The sequence below is a fragment of the Peromyscus leucopus genome, chromosome 4 (genome assembly GCF_004664715.2).
Source record: "Peromyscus leucopus breed LL Stock chromosome 4, UCI_PerLeu_2.1, whole genome shotgun sequence".
NCBI lineage: Eukaryota > Metazoa > Chordata > Mammalia > Rodentia > Cricetidae > Peromyscus > Peromyscus leucopus.
In genome coordinates this window covers 4,825,449-4,843,968 of record NC_051066.1, presented here as the reverse complement: position 1 = coordinate 4,843,968, position 18,520 = coordinate 4,825,449, and the positions used below count along the sequence as shown (strand labels likewise).

Below are 18,520 nucleotides of genomic sequence, written 5' to 3'. Positions count from 1 at the left end.
ATCTCAAGTTTAGAGCCTGCCTGGGCTACCATTCGAGACAGGGTTTCTCTGTGTAGTTTTGGTGACTGTCCTGGATCTCACTCTGTAGACCAGGCTGGCCTCGAACTCACAGAGATCCACCTGGCTCTGCCTCCCAAGTGCTGGGATTAAAGGCGTGCGCCACCACCGCCTGGCCTCATATTGACTTCTTATAGTTCTCAGTTGTTTTTTCTTAATGTGTGTCATGTTCATGTGCGTTTTCATGTATGTGGGTGCATGTGTGTGTGGACTAGAGATTGACGTTGGGTACCTTCCTCAGTCACTCTCCATCTTATATGTTGAAGCAGGCTCTTGTCGAACCCAGAGCTTGCTCTTTTGACTCCTGTCTACTTCTGCCATGACATGCTGGTATTAGAAGCTTTTATGTGGATTCTAGGAATCCAGACTTTGAGCCTTGCATCTGCTTGGTAAGCACTTAATCTGCTGAACCATGTCCCTATCCCTGGCTTTACTTTTGATACTTTAAAGATCTGACAGGGCTGCCTCTGTTGCACCTCTTTCCATTATATTTAACATGGCCTGAAAACACTTGAATCCTTCATCTGGTTTGTTTTGAAATTCCTGTGTTTCTCAGTGCAGTTGCTGTGAATCTCCTCTTAATGACAACAAGAGATGGTTTAAGCTCTGTTTCTTGGGCTGCCCTTTATTTGCTTTCTTCACTTTCAAATTTTAAATATATAAATAAAATATAACATGAATCAAGCACCTGTGCTGTCTGCAGCATTCCATTTCAAACTGGAGAGTGGTCTTCAGCTGGAGTGCTCTTCTCCAGCTTGTTCTACCACCTTCACTCTGTTGAGAATTTCACAGAGTATGCTGGAGAAAAGGATTGCCCCCAGCTTTCATTTGCAATCACTCAATTCATTGTGTATTTACACTTGCCTCCCTAAATTTCCTCCTCCTCTTTTCTGTCTCCTACATTTCAGGAACTGACTCTGTGATCATATCTCTGGAGCAGGTCGTTAATGTCTGTTTATACGTGGAGATGTTGGCCTGCAGTCTACCTGCTTCATGGCTCTTCTAAGAGTTAACATGAATGTGCCACATCAGTGCACAGAATAATGTCCTTGAAGGTTTCTGTAGGTGGGGCCTGTCATCTCCGCTGAGCACTCTGTTATCCTTAAGCTTGCTAGAAGAGTGGAGTTAGGAGTTCACTAAGCATATGCCTGGAAAAGTGAACAGCACTCTTTTATTTTTAAAATTATGTCTGTGTGTGCATATACCTATGCTCGGGGGACCACAGGAGTCAGAACCACCTGGAACTGAGGTTAAAGGTGGTTGTGAGCTGCCTGACTGGTGTGCTGGGAATCAAACCCAGGTCCTCTGTAAGAGCAGCATATGCTCTTAACTGCAAAACCATCTCTGCAGCCCCTGGCCCTTTGCTTTCACACATCTTTCAACCACATGATCTCTCCTGGGGACAAATGTTATATTGAAATCCTTTTGATCGTCCTGGGGAATTTGGGGTCAGCACCATTTATTCTTTTTTATCTACTGCTTCTATTTTGTCAAAATTCTTTCATCTGTCTTTTATGTTGTTTCTACCTTTTATTGCCACAATTTAGTTTCACCTCTTGTAGAAGGTATTCTAAAATATAGGGCAGGTGAGGTCACTCAGGATGTAAATGTAGATGGAGAAAGAGGTCAAAGCCAAGCTCTGGAGAATTTCAGTGACCCAGGGAACCACGGGAGAATCCACAAGGTGGCCTATGAGAGACTAAAAGCCAGATGAGGTAGAGTCCTAGGTGAGAACAGTGCAAAGGCTGCAGGAGGTCTGAGGGATGATTCAGCTTGAGCTAGAGCAGGAAAAAGGAGTTTCTGGGGTATGGGTTTTTTTTTTTTTTTTTTTTTTTTTTTTTGTAATTTCCATGAAAGTTAATTTGGTTGAGGTGTGTTTGAGTGACTGGGATTGAGTGATGAGAAGGACGGGATGGCAAGGATGTAAGCAGTGGTTCTCAGGAGTGGAGAAATGGGCCAGTTACTAGGAAGAAGGGTTTAATGAGCAGTACTGTGTGTGTTGCTGGGACTGACTGAAAGTGGAAGAATGAATGAAGGAGGAGTTCTCTGGCTTGGCAAAAGGGGCATGAGTTTTGTGTACAAGGGAAGAACAGGCTGAGAAAGAGGTTCTTCCATGGTTTGAGAAACAAAGACAGAAAGATGTGCAGGTGAGAACTTGTTTCCTTTTCCCCGTGACACAGAGAGCTAGAGAGGAGGCGTTGTCAGACTAAAGTGAAGATTAGTCTAAATGGAAAGAGCTAGTACATCATCATGTCACACACAACCCTATTGGAAACATGTTCAGTAAGTTACTCCTGCCTGCTCTGCATGTTTCTCTGTGTAGCCAATAGGAATCTGTCTCTTCAGCTCAAGAGGACAGAGCACATAGCACTGTTAATAAAGGACCATTCCTTTCTCAAGTATGGCTATAAAACTTTTATAGAATACATGTAGCAAGTTGTAACATTGAAAATACCACCCAAGTCTTTTTGCAATACAAGTTCTTTAGATGTGCGTTTGATAGTCTTAGTCACTGGTGTGACTTGCTGTGAAGAGACACCATGACCAAGGCAACCTCGTATACAAGAAATTACTTACGTGGGGACTTGCTTATAGTTTCAGAGGGTTAGTCCATGATCGTTGCAGCAGCAAACAGACAGGCATGGTGCTGGAGCAGTAGCTGAGAGCTTTATATGCCAAACCAAGCAGTAGGCAGAGCCGGGAAGGGGAAAGATAGGGAGGAAGGGATGGATGGACAGACCAACACTGGGAATGGTGTGGGCTTTTAAAACCTCAAAGCCCAGCTCCAGTGACACAGCTCCTTCCACAAGGCCACATCTCCTAATCCTCTCCAAACAGTTTCACTAACAGGGACCAAGCATTCACACATAGGAGCTAATGGGGACTGTTCTCATTTAGACCACCACACATAGGTTAAATGTGTTTGTATGCCCACAATCCAGATTTAGGCATCATATGTTTAAAGAGTTTGATCTTCTGACACTGATCCCACTCCCAGTTCTGCTTTCCATGGTTTTAGTTACCTGTGGTCAACCTTAGTCTTTGACAACTTTAAGTGGAAAGATTTAGAAGTAAGCAATTTGTCAATTTAAATAACCTATTACAGGATGTTTTTATGATTTTTAAAAATTACTAATAATTTTTTACTGTTACTGTTTTATAAATTAAAGTTTATCATCAGTTTAATGTGTAGGAAAAATAGTATAGCCATACACACTTAACCATTTGAGATACATTCACAGAATTATGTCTGGCAGTTTTGTTGTTGAGAGGATAATCATAGGATGTGCCAGCACAAGCTAAGATGGTCATGCAGTTTTATGGAAACAGTGCCATACATTTAGCCCATGTTTGGTTGGAAGTGGCAGTGTGAGTGTATTTGCAGGGATTGGTACTCTGGGGCTTTGGAACCTGTCCCCTGTGGAGGGAGCACTTTGCCATCTGACTCATGCACTAGCTCTGTAGAGATTCATTGGATAAATTTACTTCACCAGCCTGTTGGTAAGCTGATGTAAAAAGTTGTAAAGTGACCATTGGAGAATTCTGTTGATTTCTCTTTATTTAATTTGACATTGTTGAAGAGTTGAATGGGGTTTACCTGTTGATTGCAGATTTAAAAATCTGAGATTGACTTATATAAAAGTTTTAAGTGTTGACAGTTTCTAGTATTCATGAAATGGGAAAGTATGATTGTAGGCGGCTATTTCTTTGACAGCCAGCTCACAAATAATGACACAGAGACTTGTTATTAATTATGAAAGCTTGGCCTTTACCTTAGGCTGGTTTCAACTAGCTCTTATAACTTAAATTAACCCGTTTATATTCATCTACATTCTGTCATGTGGCATTACCTCTGTTTTATCTTGCACCCCATTTCCTCCCTGTTTGGCTGGTGACATCACCCCCCTAGATTCTTCTTCCTCTTCTTTCTCTCCCCGGAATTCTTGTCTGATTACACCAATCACAGCAACACATTTTCAGTGTACAAATATCCAATAACATTTCCCCTTTTCTGTCTAAGTGAAAAGGAAAGGTTTTATCACTAACATAGTAAAACTATATACAGTAAGAATAATTATCAGGTAAAAAATACATTTACAATGTTTGATCCATATGTATTTGGCAAATTCAGAAAAAGTACTGTATTATCTATCCTATCCTAGTGAGTCCAGAGTTTTACACCTAAACCACTTTCTGTCATAACTTGTATTATCATCATGAACATGTCTTTTTAGACTTTAAAACATCTTCTTAGATAAACAGCTTAAGCTTTTATGTTTCTCAACTTTAAAACCTTTACATCTTTTATGTAAGTTTCTTTTCTGAATTTGGTAACAAGGAAAACTGTAACTATAACTATCTCATCTTCCAATTCCATCAGAGACCTGAGAAGGATATAATATTACCTGAGTAAAGAAGTACAAAGCAAACAACTTCAAAAACTATAGAAACGACAGACATCTGGCTGCTAGGACAGTCATCCAAGGTTTCTCTGTAACATTGGGCATCCATCTTCAGCCTACAGGCCTAGCATATCTGATAGACTTTTCTGTGAAGCAGGTATTTTGAAGGACTGTCCTACCTTGTCTTGGCAAATTTCATCAGTCGCTTTTGTGTCCTGTTTGTACAGCATACTGTCAGCAGTCGAGGCAAGGGTAGTTTCTTGCCCAGTGGCTAACTTTGACACAATAAAAGCAAACTCCATACGGAGGTTCTTCATTGACCATCATCCTTTTTTGAAGTAAATTGGTGCTGCCAGGAGCAGATGTGTTTCACTGTCATGAAAAGCCTTATGTGATTAAAACATTTTAAATGACATATTCTGTAGGTCTTTGAAGTGTTTGAAGACCATCTATCTAAAATATATTTCTGTATGACCTTGGAAACATAATCTAACATGACTACAAGTTTGATTCTTATAGATAACTATTAACCTGCATTTTTCAATTATCCTAAGTCATTTATAATAATAACTTTTAAGGACTAGAACTTTATGTTACAGTTTTAAATGAATGCATATGCATAGGCACAAGGTCTTAAACAAGATTAGAAACATATATACGCTGTAACAAAAATAACCTTACATTTGTATCTATACACAAAATATATACCAGTGTAAAATATTTGAGACTGGTGGTTATTCAAAAGTAGACTCAACAATCCACCCTTTTGTCCCATATTCTGTATCTCTACTTTTTCCTTCCAGAAAGAGATCCCTGAATCTAATCTTTGTTCAATTTTTTTCCTGGCCATTGCCAATAACAACTTGTAACCAACCCCTCTAAATGGTGACAAACATCCATAACCCACTGAATGACCAAAAACTACCCACCCCACCTCTTGAGAATGTGGATGCCATGTCCTCTAGACTGCTTCCTGTTGTCTGGGGGGTGACAGCATCTTTAGGGGGTCCCTGAGAAAACTGAGATAATGGTCAAGTCCTGGGAGAGCTAGCTGTTGTCCAGTCTTGGTGTGATGGGAAAGTTCAAGGCTTATCTAAAGTCCTGACTGGGTAGTCTGTGAGGCTGGACCATCTCAGCTAGCAGCTTGGAAGTTGTTCTGGATATAGAATTTTGAGGAAACTGCAACAGAGGCATTTTGAGAGGCTAGATCACCTGGGCTGTTTGTCTTTATTGATGTCTTTTTTTGAAAACACATAAACTTTTAAAGGTAACATTTATATCTGTATTGATAGAAGTATGGAATCTGCAGTGTGTACAAGTCAGTCAAAGGTGATTTTTTTTGCTTTATGTTTGACAGGTAAAAGGCATCTGTCAACTTTGTAAGTCCATTTGGACTGTATTACCAAACCTCTATCCATGCTATATAAAAGCATGACATGTAATAATAAGTCATAAGGACTCTGTAGCCAGCAAGATTTATCATGTTTCATCTGGTCTCAGAGCTGTTCCCATGTTGTATGAATCAGAATATTCATGGTAGTCCTGTAGTCTTTCTTGGTTTCTTTTTTCATGTCTGTAGTCAAGATATTCAGGAGATTTCCCCCAATCAAGTTTGATCTTCATTAATTTTGAAGAGAGCCATAACTTTTTGTTTCCTGTGGAAACACAGGCATAACCTCTCTCCCAACACAACATAGTTTTTGACTTCCATTCTGAAGTGAAGACATTCTTAAAATACATATGTTGGTTTAATTTAGTTTTCATAATCCAGTGTCTCTCAGCAGCTATTCTTTTTTGTTTATTAGCATTTAAGAAATTCAGCGTCAATAAAGCACCATACAGGATCTAGATAACCCCGTGTATTTCCCATCTTTATGTGACTTTTCCTTTTTATATTGCTTTACCTTCTCTTTAAAGACTTTCTATTATTTTTTTAAAATACCTTATTTATTTTATGTACATTGGTGTTTTAGTAGCCCTAGGGCTGGAGTTACAGACAATTGTAAGTTGCCATGTGGGTGCTGGGGAATTGAATCTGGGTCCTCTGGAAGTGCTCTTAATTAGTGCTCTTAATCGCTGAGTCATCTCTACAGCCCCATCTATTATTTTTAAATTATTTATTTTCTATGACTGTTTATAACCATTTTCTTTTCTTTCTTTAGCATCTAAGCACATTTTTAAGCATACTATATCTGTTCAGAGTTTTTTTTTTTTTGGCCCGGACCTGATTTTCTGTGCCTGTACAGCATTCTCGGACCGCATGAGCCAGACTTTAAACTGCTAAGTGTAGCAGGCTTTTTTGGGATCACCAGCCCCCAAATCATGACATAGAGACTAATTGTTAATTATGAATGCTCAGCCTTAGCTTAGGCTTGTCCCACTAGTTCTTATGTTTCTTTTCATCTACATGCTGTCATGTGGCTTGTGGGCTTTTATCTCTCCTCTTGCATGTCCTACTTCCTCTGCACCTAGCTGGTTACCCCACCTTTCTTCTTCCGAGACCTCTCTGGCCTAGTCCCACCTAACCTCCTAGATAGTCCTGCCTAGCTATTGCCATTCTGCTCTTTATTAAGCCAGTCACAGTGACACATCTCCACACAGTGTAAGAAATACTCCACAACAGCTACGTGGCAGCGAGGCCTCCACATTCATGGCTCCGTTGAGCACACTGCCTGGCAGCTGGCTTTGCCCCCTTCTTGTTGGTGAGAGTGGAATCTCATGCCTGCAGGCCCAGCCTAGAGCCAGTCTGTGTGCCCCACCTCTGGGAAGTTTCTGGTCCATGCTGTGGTAGACGTTTCAGAGTAGGCACCTCTGAGTAGTGCACTGGCACTGCTCATAAACCGCATTCAAGTGTTTGGTAGCAGGGCCTCTTCAAAGAGCTGCTTTCTCAGACCCTGTGTGGATTTACATGCCTCCAGTAGGCAATATTTCTTTTGGCTGCCAGCTTACAAATAATGACAGAGACTTCTTATTAATTATGAAAGCTTAGACTTGTTTCAACTAGCTCTTATAACTTAACCCATTTATATTAACCTATGTTCTATCATGTGGCGTTACCTCTCTTTGATCTTGCACCTCCTGTTTTCTCTCTGTCTGTCTGGCGACTCTGCCCTCCTAGATTTCTCCTCCTCCTCTTCCTTCTGTCCCCGGAAGTCCCGCCTATACCTCCTGCCTAGCTGTTGCCCATTCAGCTTCTTATTACATCAATCACAGCAATACACCTTCACACAGTGTACATATATCCCACAACATATCCCCATGTACTTGCCGTATACTTACCACCTTGGTGGATGTCCAGGTGAATTTAGAGCACTAAATGATCTTTGTGAAGATGTGTAACGGTCTTGATTCAGTGATGAAATAAGAGCTGAAGATTCTGATTTGATTTGATTTAATTTGAATCCGTTCAATCATTATTCACTAATTTATGCAGCAAGTTTTTATTGAGTATGTGATGTGTTCATTTGTGTCGATCCCAGCCTTGCAGTTTAACTGGTTGCATGAGTTAGTCCTAACAAGAATATTCCAAGCCAGGCAGCGGTGGCACACGCCTTTAATCCCAGCACTTGGGAGACAGAGCCAGGCAGATCTCTGTGAGTTCGAGGCCAGCCTGGTCTACAGAGTGAGTTCCAGGACAGGCACCAAAACTACACAGAGAAACCTTGTCTCAAAAAACCAAAAAAAAAAAAAAAAAGAATATTCCAAGGTCGTTTTCATGTTGACGGAATTGGCAGTACTACAACCCTGTTCACAGGCTTGTTACAAAGATTTAATAAGCTGTGTTGGTTTGCATAATGAATGCTAATTCTTTGTTCCTCATTTTTCTTGTCTCTGTTTTATGCTGGGTATCATTGGAAAGTGGGAATGGACCTTGACCTTAAAGATCTAGAATTCTAAAATCATATAGCAGTAGGGCACAAGAGAGCTCTCTGAGGTTTTCTAGGGTGACACACCCATCAAGGTAGAGTGTTGTGCCTTGTGTCATAGAGCAGCGGCTGCTGCTGAAGCCTGGTGCACAGCTCTAAGCACTCTTCTTGGAATGACTCTTCCTTCCACAGTCCAGGTCTGCACGGCTCTCTGTGCACGCTGCCTTGCTGTGCACAGACCCTCAAGTGTGTGTGAGGGGGTGGTTCTGTTCCTCCACATGTCCTCCTTAGGATCCAGAGGAAGGCTTGAAGAAAAGTGGACAAACTGTTCTGTACATAGTGACAAAGATTTTTTTTTTTATCCTTTTCTATCTCAGCCCAGGAGTTAAAGTCACTGTTTGAAAAAAAATCCCTCAAAGAGAAGCCTCCAAGTTCGGGCAAGCAGTCCATATTGTCTGTACGCCTGGAGCAGTGCCCTCTGCAGCTGAATAACCCCTTTAATGAGTATTCCAAGTTTGATGGCAAGGTAAGTTAAAATAAGGAGACTGTGTCCTTTACCTGAGACAAAGGGGGCTTGTTGTTGGTATCGCCATCATCATCATTCATTATTATTAGATTTAGATTTTAAAATTGCCTCAGTATTGTAGAACACCACATTTCCCAAGACCATAGATACAAAAGGTAAGAAGGTGGGTTCATTGTTTCCCTAGTGGTATTTAGGAGAACTAATACAAAAGCCTGTGCACTCTCTCCTTCCTTCCCTGTACTTATAGTCCAGGACTGCTCTAATTCTTCTAGACACATATTTTTGCACAAGTGTGCACCCGCGCGCGCGCGTGCACACACACACACACACACACACACATTAAGCTGAGTGTGATGGTACACATTTACAATCCTAACACTCAATGTGCCAGAGCAGAAGGATGGTGAGTTTGAAGCCAGCCTGAGCTACATAGCAAGAACTTGTCTCCCAAACCCAATTAAAAAAAAAAAACTCTCTCTCTCTCTCTAATGTATATAATCTATGCACACATATATGAGTATATATGGGTAGAAGTCTCTAATGTATATAATCTATGCACACATATATGAGTATATATGGGTAGAAGTCTCTAATGTATATAATCTGTGCACACATATATGAGTATATATGGGTAGAAGCAAAGGCAAGGCTGAATGTCCCTATTTATTTACCTGTTTCATCACCTTGTACTTGAGTTTGGACTGAGTGGACAGTTGTGTTGGGAAAGACTTAGAAGTGGCTCTGGGAGGTGGTGTACATTGTCCTGTCTACTGCCCACAACTGTAGAAATTGTGAGGTCCTTCCCTGCAGATTTCCAGGTCATGCATTTTGGTTTTGCACTGTTGGAGGGTCTTATTGGATACTGCCAGGATGAGTGACTTTTATTTTTCCTGTTTGTAGTAACAGTTTGCTTTTATAAAAGTATATTTATTTTCTCTCTAGAAAAATGGCCACTGTTTCAGGAGGAACCTGGTGCTGTTATGAGCCTCAGTTCTGAGCTGAGCAGGGCCCTTTCTAGGAGACAGTTGATTTTTTAATTTATTGCCACTGTGTTTGCTGCCTGGCAGTGGTGTGGGGGTGCTGAGTGATAACTTGCTGCCTCGAGGGTCATATGCAATTTATCTTATTTCAACACTGTTGCAATTAATAAATGGCAGTGCTGTGCTCATGTTTGCATTTTTCTTCCTCACACACTAGTTCCGTCAGTTATCATCTATGAGCAAAGAGATCTTTCTCTCTGGAAACAGCTTTTCTCAGACCTTGCTTCTGGTTTCCATAGGTGGAAGTCAGCAAGTGGCCATTGGCAGTAAGGCTGTTGTATCAGTGAGGGTGGAGAAAAGGATCTAGGACCACATTAGTAATCTACAGGTCCTCAGATGCTCACGAGCTCCCCCAGAAACACCCCAAAGCACTGTCAGTCACTTCCAGGAGTCCATTGCTCTCCACTTCTCTTTAGTCAGCCCATGCTATGCAGTCCTGTGGAATGTAGGGAAAGGAAGGAAGGCTCCCCGGACCCTGGGATGTCTCCAGCTGCACTGTAGCGGGTTTGTTTAGACGGGTGAGAAGCTATCCTGAGTTGGGACATGGCTGGAATTTACCTGCTTCTGTAGCTGATACAGTCTCATTGTTTGTCGATAAAGTTGATAGAATAATTTGTGATTCCATGCCAACAAACTAGCACAGACTATGAAAAAATAAGACTTCTAGGATTTCCCTTTTACTGTTAGCTTGGGTGTGGACTTGTCTGAGAGTTGTGAACATTGCTTGGTCCGTGTAGCTAAAACCCAGGGAGACAGCAAAAACAACGAAGAGCCATTTCTTCAGCCCCACCAGCATGCTTGTTAGATGTGCTTACATTGAAGTTCCCATGCTTTGGCTTCGTGAACCTTTGGGTAATCTGTAGAGAGTGAGCATTGATTAAGAAGGATTTATCCATCGATAATGCCTGCTATTTTATTATTTTATTATTACCCCATATAATACAATGCTAAAATACAATTAAACCCTTGTTCTCATCTATTATTTAATATTGATGCATTTGGCAGATATGTAATGAAAGTGGCTAATATTTGAAGGATATTGTACTGTACATATTAAATCAGTCTTTATCTTTGTGAAAGGCATCAATATGATAGTCAATGGCATCTCAGTGATTAATAGAGAATTATACTTGAGTCAAGCCTTTTTGTAACCTAGAAATTAAAATGACTATTCAAATAACACCTCAAATGATCAAATTAGCATTTCGTGATTGCATAATAATGGGATTGTAGTAGTGCTAACAGTGCCATGGCTGCCTCCAGAGTTGAAATTGTGTCAACCCCGGGATAATAAAGCCTTTCTGTACCAGTCGACTTTAATCATTTCCAGATTGATTCTTCCTCTAAATCATCTGACAATCAGTTCTAAATTTTTGTTACTGTTATAACTTAAAATTATTTTATTTTTATTCAGCTCATATTTAAGAATTGAAATGAGTATTCTGTCTTAATGATTCATCATCTTGTTATTGGGACTACATGTTTCGCCTCAAATGTAAGGGTTTTTTTTGTATTTAATATATGTAATGTATCTACATGTATATAAGTATATATGTATTTGCAAAGAATTTTTTAAGCCACGAAAACATATACAGTGTTTTTGGTTTTGTTTTTTTTCTCCCTTTTTCCAAATATTCATGATGCTCTCCTTGGGAATAGTGCTTGCCTTATTTACATAATTAACTGAGTTGCTTAGGTCTCTTGGGCAAATGGTACATAATTGGGGAGAGAAGGGGACAGGAAGAGTTTGGGGTCTAATTAAATATGCTAAAAAACTACTTAATTATGTATTTCCTCGAGAGACTAGTAGCTGTGCAGCCCTCCTTAAAATGTACTGTGTTGACTTGGAAGAAAGGATTTGTTCTGGGTATGGAATGGTGGTCTTAGGGTAGTTATGCAAGCATAGCTAGCGTCTTTAACAGAGTTGCAGACTTGGGTTGTTGCTTTTAGTGAGTTGAAGGGTGAGCATCTCTTCGAATTTTTTCCTAAATTAAAGTATTTTCAAGTAATTTTTGGTTCCTACAGTTGGCTAATAATTTATAAAAAATATTTTGGCGGTTAATATATTTTTAAAGCATGGAATTGGGAGGTCTGTACTTGGTTTGAATTTTTGACTGTTTGGAGGGAGAGACATGCCAGGCTTTGAGTGTTTATATTATGTCTTTGGCAAATAGATGATGCTGTCTGACTTGGATCCTGAGCATTTGAAGGAAGTTCAAGGCAGATTTGGAGGAGCTGTGGGTGATGTTTTGTCTGAAGAGGCCCAATGCAGCTCAGCATCTGCAGGAAGCCTTTTTTGTTTGTTGGTGGGAGGAGGGGTTGCTTCCTGAGGATGGTCTCTGGGCCTCCTGTGTGCCAGACAGACACTCTGCTGCTGAGCCCCAGCCCCGGCCACTGTTAGAAACCGCCTCTCAGAAAGCTTTCTCAGAAAGCACAGCACAGCCTCTGCTATAGGCGGAGATCAGAAACTCTGCTCCAGTTCTGATTTTACTGTGTGGAGAAATGGACTGTGCTTTCAGATGCTTGAAGACGATGAGAGTGGGTTCTTCCAGGGGAGGGAAGGCACTGAGTCATGCCTCCCCATGGTGTTAGAGATTGACCCAGTGTCTCTTACACATGTGTGCTAAGCAAATGGTCGACCACTGGTCTGCATCCCTAGCTCCAACTTGATGTTTAAAGAAGTGGATCTAAGGCAGGTGTGGTGGTACACCCCTTTAATCCCAGCACTCAGGAGGCAGAGGCAGGGGGATACTCACTCTGACAGTTCTGAGTAGGGGTTCAGGTGGTGCTTTAGGCTTAGGAAGAGCAAACAATTATTTATTTACATATTCATTTACTTATTATTGGAAGGTAATGACTACTAAAAATCAGTCAGAAAGATAGTTGGGCATTAGTAATTGCTTGGCAGTTGTAATAAAACTCTAGATTTCCTACCTACTGTGACATAGCTAAATACTATTCCCCAAACGTGAGGTGGGTGTTTGCCTTGACAAGGGCTTGAAGAAGCAAGAGAGGTCTGGTTCCTACCAACAGCTGTTACTTTGTGTTAACTTGTTAGAAAGTAGCCACTCCTCCAGTAGAAACTGCAGAGAGCTTGGGGGAGGGGATAATTCACGAGTGCTAATTGCTTGGCTGTTAATTTTCATAAGTGTTGATAGAAGCAGTTCCTTAAATTAAACTTTGTTTAAAATGTATCAGGGGAAATATTCCACAATGTCGAGCCTGAAGTGAAAATTAATATGAATGCCGTGGCAATTAACACATACTGGTTAATAGCTTTTAGCAGCATTTTGGGATGATAGTCCTTAAATACATTTTTGCATGCTGCTCTTGTTTCAGCATTGTTCTAGTCGGATGTCTGGATAATTATGAACAAATGTTTCCTACAATCATTGGCGTTAAATAGCTCTCTTCAAAGAAAGTCACTTGAAACTTTTACAGAAAAGAATGATGTCATAAAGAAATGTTATACACTTAGAAAAGTTCAATGAATTGAAACCATGGTTTTTAAAAAGCAGTTGGACTGGACAGATGCCTTAGTGGTTAGTGATTAAGAACACAGCTGCTACAGGGCGGCGGTGGCACACGCCTTTATAAATGCCTCCCAGCACTCGGGAGGCAGAGGCAAGCGGACCTCTGTGAGTTCAAGGCCAGCCTGGTCTACTGAGTGAGTTCCAGGACAGCTAGGGCTGTTGTATAGAGAAAGCTTGGCCTCGGAAAACCAAAAAAAAAAAAAAAAGCACTGGCTGCTTTTGCAGAGGACCTGAGGGGCCAGTTTCCATTCTTAGCGCCCATAGGGAGCTAACAACCACCTCTAACTCCAGTTTTAGTGGTGCACAGCTATAAATTCATGCAAAGCATCCATATACATAAGATAAAAATAAATAGTAAGAACAAAAACAGCCATAGAATGAAGTCCTCCTCATTCTGAACTTGGAAAACTTGCTATTATCATGGGAATAAGTCCTTCTAATATTATTAGGCTACTTTAGCTTCATAATATTTTCTAAAGTCATGATAGTTTGGGTGTTTAGTGTTGGCTGTCCTTTTCTCCAACAATGTCTTTGTATTAAGAGCCTTCTGTCCTTCCTCTTCCTCTATCTGTCCAAAGTAGCATGCCCACCCTCCCTCTCCCACCCCCAGGGAAACAGTGGCTGAGAATGAAGTTGACTGAATTGTTAGCCTCTTCTCACCCTCCCCCTGCATCTCCTTTAATAATGATTCTCCTGAGGGTCACAGTAAGTTCCCAGTAAGAGACAAATGTGGGGTGGCTTGGGAAGTTTTGTTTAGGAGGTGTCTTGTTCTTTCATTAACCTTATTCTGCTTGCCTACTCACTCTGTCTATCTATCTATCTATCTATCTATCTATCTATCTATCTATCTATTAATCAATCAGTCAATCATTGAGGCATGGTCTCTTCCTGGCTGTCCTGGAACTTACTACATAGACCAGGCTGGCCTTGAACAGAGATCCACCTGCCTCTGCCTTCTGAGTGCTGGGACTAAAGACATGCTCTATCACACCTGACTTTACATACTATTTTTTTTTTTTTACAAAAAACAGTGAAGACTAAAGTACCATCATGACATCAGTGGCTATTCACTTGGCTTATTTCTGTGATTATATTTTGCCAGCCTTCCTTTTCATAGACAGAATTTGTTAGTCCATTCTTAAAACAAAGTGTCAGCTGTTCACTACCTTTCCCACTTAATGGTGTACTGATAGAACAATCAGCTTAATTAGTCATCTTTTGATGAGATACTTTCCCTTTATCATCCTCCTTCCTCAGCCTCCAAAGTACTGGGGATACAGGCATGAGCCCCTATGCTTGTGTTTATATTCAGAAAACAAAGTTAATGGTAGACGAAAGTATTGTGAGGATTCAGAGGAGATAGTGTGTGTCTAGCAAAGTGCCTGGTCATGGCCGGTGCTGAGAGATGTTTTAGTTTACTTTCCTTATGCCTTATTGCCACTCACTCACTTTCTGTGGAGAGGTTCTAACATGTAGCATATTAGTGGTCTGATCTGATGGGAATATCACACTTGAATCATAGTACAGCCACCAGCAAGGAGATGTATTTCTGTAGGGTTGTCTTAAATAAAGGGCAAAGACGGGTTTGTACAGCTGGTGTGAGGAACTGGTATGTGATTGGAACCCCCAAGGTTGAGGCAGCAGGTGATGTAAGGTGGGGTGGCTGAGGCAGGCAGTGGATGACTGAGAGAAGTGTTCTTTTTAACCTAGTACTGAGAAGCCTTGAACAGGTTCAGATGGAGCCATGAGGTAAGCCGATTTGAGGAGGGAGGGGTAGTTTTGTTAAACCCATATGCGAAGCAGGTGTTCTGCCTCTGAGCCTTTTCCCACAGCCCTTCAGATCTGTGTATCCAAATGGTCACTGGGAGTCTGCTGAATAGACTGTACTTGAGCAGGGTCTGTGAGGATAAAGAAACCAATCAAGAAAGGGTTCACCCTGGGCTGAATTGACAATGGAATTGGAGTGGACAAATTCAGATGATATTTAGTATATAAAAATGGTTAGACTTGATGGTTGGTATAGAGAGGTGGAGCTCTATCACTTAAGAAAATATGTTGATAGTAATTCTTGGAGGGTAGTGAACTAAGAAGTCAAGCGTGGGTATGTTTCCGGCCTAACAAGGTTACTGTTGAAGCACGACCGTCTCCTTAATTCATTACCAGGTTAGTAGAGGAAGTCTGGCTGGAATGTATTCTTAGCTTGGAGGTCCAGGGAAAGCCTGGAAAGCGCCCTTAGTTGTAGCACTCCCTCTCCACCTTGCTCAGTATGAATTGCAGTCGATATTCTTGTTTCTTAACGATCTAGGCTCTGACTTACTAATGTGACATACTGATGCCAGCTTCAGATCCCCAACCAGATCCCCAGCCAGAAAAGAATCCAGAGAGCTCATTGTTCTTTTTGTCCAGGTGTTCTAGTTTGAACTGGTTGGCTCAGGTGGCACTTCTTCCTTAGCTTTCTACTGCACACACGAGTTATGTGTTGATTGGCATGCACTGCTGCACTCTGATTAATTGCCATTCTTTACAGTTGTTTCTTTATATTTTGAGATTATGCTATAATCACATCATTTTCCATTTCCTGGTTTTTGTTTTTGTTTTGTTTTTTTATTTTGATTTTTTTAGAAAGGGTTTCTCTGTATAACAGCTCTAGCTATCCTAGAATTCACTCTGTAGACCAGGCTGGCCTCAAACTCACAGAGATCCTCCTGCCTCTGTCCCCCAAGGGCTGGGATTAAAGGTGTGCGCCCCTACCACCAGCTAATTTTCCTTCTTAGTGCTATTCATGTTAACAGAAGTTGAGTTCCAGGGCCAGAAGACCATGTGTTAATAGGAACACAGATATGGAGTCACAGACGTGTTAGTTATGACTGTGCCGTTCTTTCTCTGAGGTGCTTTACATGCCATTTCTTACCTGAGAGCCTTGGTTTCTTCATGGTTGTAAGAATTGACCTAGAAGGATCTGTAGTTCCATGATGGTGGACAGTAGTGTCATGTAGAGGATTGTAAATGAGAAATCTTAACCTCTTGGGACTCTTGTATGTGCACGTGCTGGTGTGCTGTGACTCAGGGTTTGTTACCCCATTTTACAGACGAGGACGAAGGCTGGCAGAGGCTACCACATTAGTACATTCAGAGCTGAATAAACTCCTTTTCTTTAGTCTGGTGTCACAGCTGTATTTTGCTTTTCTTCATCATTAGGAAGGGGAAAAAACAGTTTATATTTGAAAAATTTCCAAATTGAAAAGCAAGTTTTTTGTTTTTGTTTTTGTTTTTTTGCCAATGAACTAGAAATCACCCTTGGTCTCAGCCCACCTACCTGTCCATTCCAGCAAGTGGCTCACTAAACAACCACCCTGGATTGGTTCTTTTTAAACATTGCATAGCAGCTTTGCTGACGTAGCTAACCTCTGGAGGAACGTGAAGGAAATGTAGCCAGTAAGTGAAGGAGCCTTCTCCACCCCTCTAACATGTTACCACTGAGCTACATCCCCAGCCGAGAAACAGTCTTTACCTCCAGGGCTATACTCATTGCCAGGGACCCTTAGAGTGCACCAGAGTAAGAGAGGAATAGGCCCATGAGCAGCAAACTGTAGAGTAACATGATGAGCCTGTAGTAGAGACTGGTGTGGAGGATTCTGGGCTCTGAGGACTCAGTGGTGGACGGCAGGCAGAGGTGGCTCTCAATTGTCTGAACTTCTGTTGTGTAATTCCTAGAGAGCAGAGGCTCAGTTTTGTTCACTCTTGGAATGTAGCCCAGGATGGCATTCTCCACACATAAATATGAAAAATTTGAAATGGTGCTGGTAAATTTCAGGTGTCAGTACTCTTTGAGGCCTGCAGCTCCAAGGCAGGGCCCGACCTGAGAGCTGTGTTCTGTTCATAGCTTGCTCCCCTCTGTTATGTTGAAGTTTAACACCTAGATAGAGATACATGTAAGAAAGTAAGTTTAGGGAATTTGCAAAATACACTACTATGCAACAAAGATTAAATTGATTTGTTATATGTACATTTAGCTACAATTCATTTTAATTGTCTGTATGAAGTTAAAAAGTATTAGTGTCAGATAAAGATTCATCACCAGTGTGTGATTTAAGGCTCGTGCTGGAGAGTGCAGGCATGTGTTCCGGCAGATGTTTGTGTAGGCGCTGTCTTTCCTGACAGCAGTTAAAAAGTATGGTTATAGTAATCAAATTGTGGTGCAGCGACTCTGAGGCTAGGGCCAGATTGAATTAAAATAGATATAAGATTTATGAATAGCAATAGCTGTGATAAAATTTCACTGCCTTCTTCAATAGGAAGGACTTTCCACAGTGGAAAGAAGAAAATCTAATAACCACTTTCCTAAAACTGTGCTTTGCTGACTTTCATTTTCCCTTCCTAATTACAGCATCAAAACAATAACTTGCAAGGGCATTTTCTGTTTTTTTCTCTCTTATTTTGGCCATAATAACCTTTCTTTCCCCTCCCCTCTATTGTATTGAATACACAGCATTAAAACAAGCATCTTTATAGAACACTGTTTTAGTTTAGAAGTACAGTTCCTATAAAGCAGCCCAATTAAGAGGAGTGTTTTATTTAAGCCCCGTTTAAAGAAAGCTTTATTAGCACCACTGTAGCTGCATTTACTGATGTTCTGTTTTGTGTTCAGTCCTATAAATTGGCCTGTGTTGTCTGCTTGTTCCTCACAGCTGCTCTCTGGTGTGTCACTGATGATCAGGAGACTATAGACAGCAGAAGGAATGCATGAGACTCTGTGGCTTCTTACCTTCTCTTTCTGAGACAGGCTCTTGCTCTGTAGTATAGGCTGGACCCTGTTCTGAGATTGCATTCTTTTTTTTTTTTTTTTTCAGTCAATTTTTATAATTTATTTCAACCCTGTGTTTTCAAATCATATCATCTTGAAATTACATTTTACCATGAATCTCATAGTTTGTATCATGCAATGTCTACTACAAATAGTTTGCTTTTTATCTTTCACTAATATTCCTCTCAATAAATTCAAATTTAATACAGAATAGTTATATGATAAATAAATGAAAAGAAAATCAAATGTTTTTATCTGACCAGGCATCTCAGTGACGAGATTGCATTCTTA

General features: G+C 40.8%; 1 protein-coding gene across 7 annotated transcripts in view; it reads left to right on the top strand.

Moving 5' to 3' along the window:
* The window catches only part of Mapkap1 (MAPK associated protein 1), a 213,128-nt gene that overhangs the window by 31,612 nt on the left and 162,996 nt on the right, over positions 1-18,520 (top strand). For all 7 annotated transcript variants that reach the window (XM_037204517.1, XM_028886059.2, XM_028886060.2 and 4 more), the window contains exon 4: positions 8,704-8,852. In XM_037204517.1, coding sequence (XP_037060412.1) covers positions 8,704-8,852 — 149 coding nt within the window. The remainder of the gene's footprint in view (positions 1-8,703; positions 8,853-18,520) is intronic.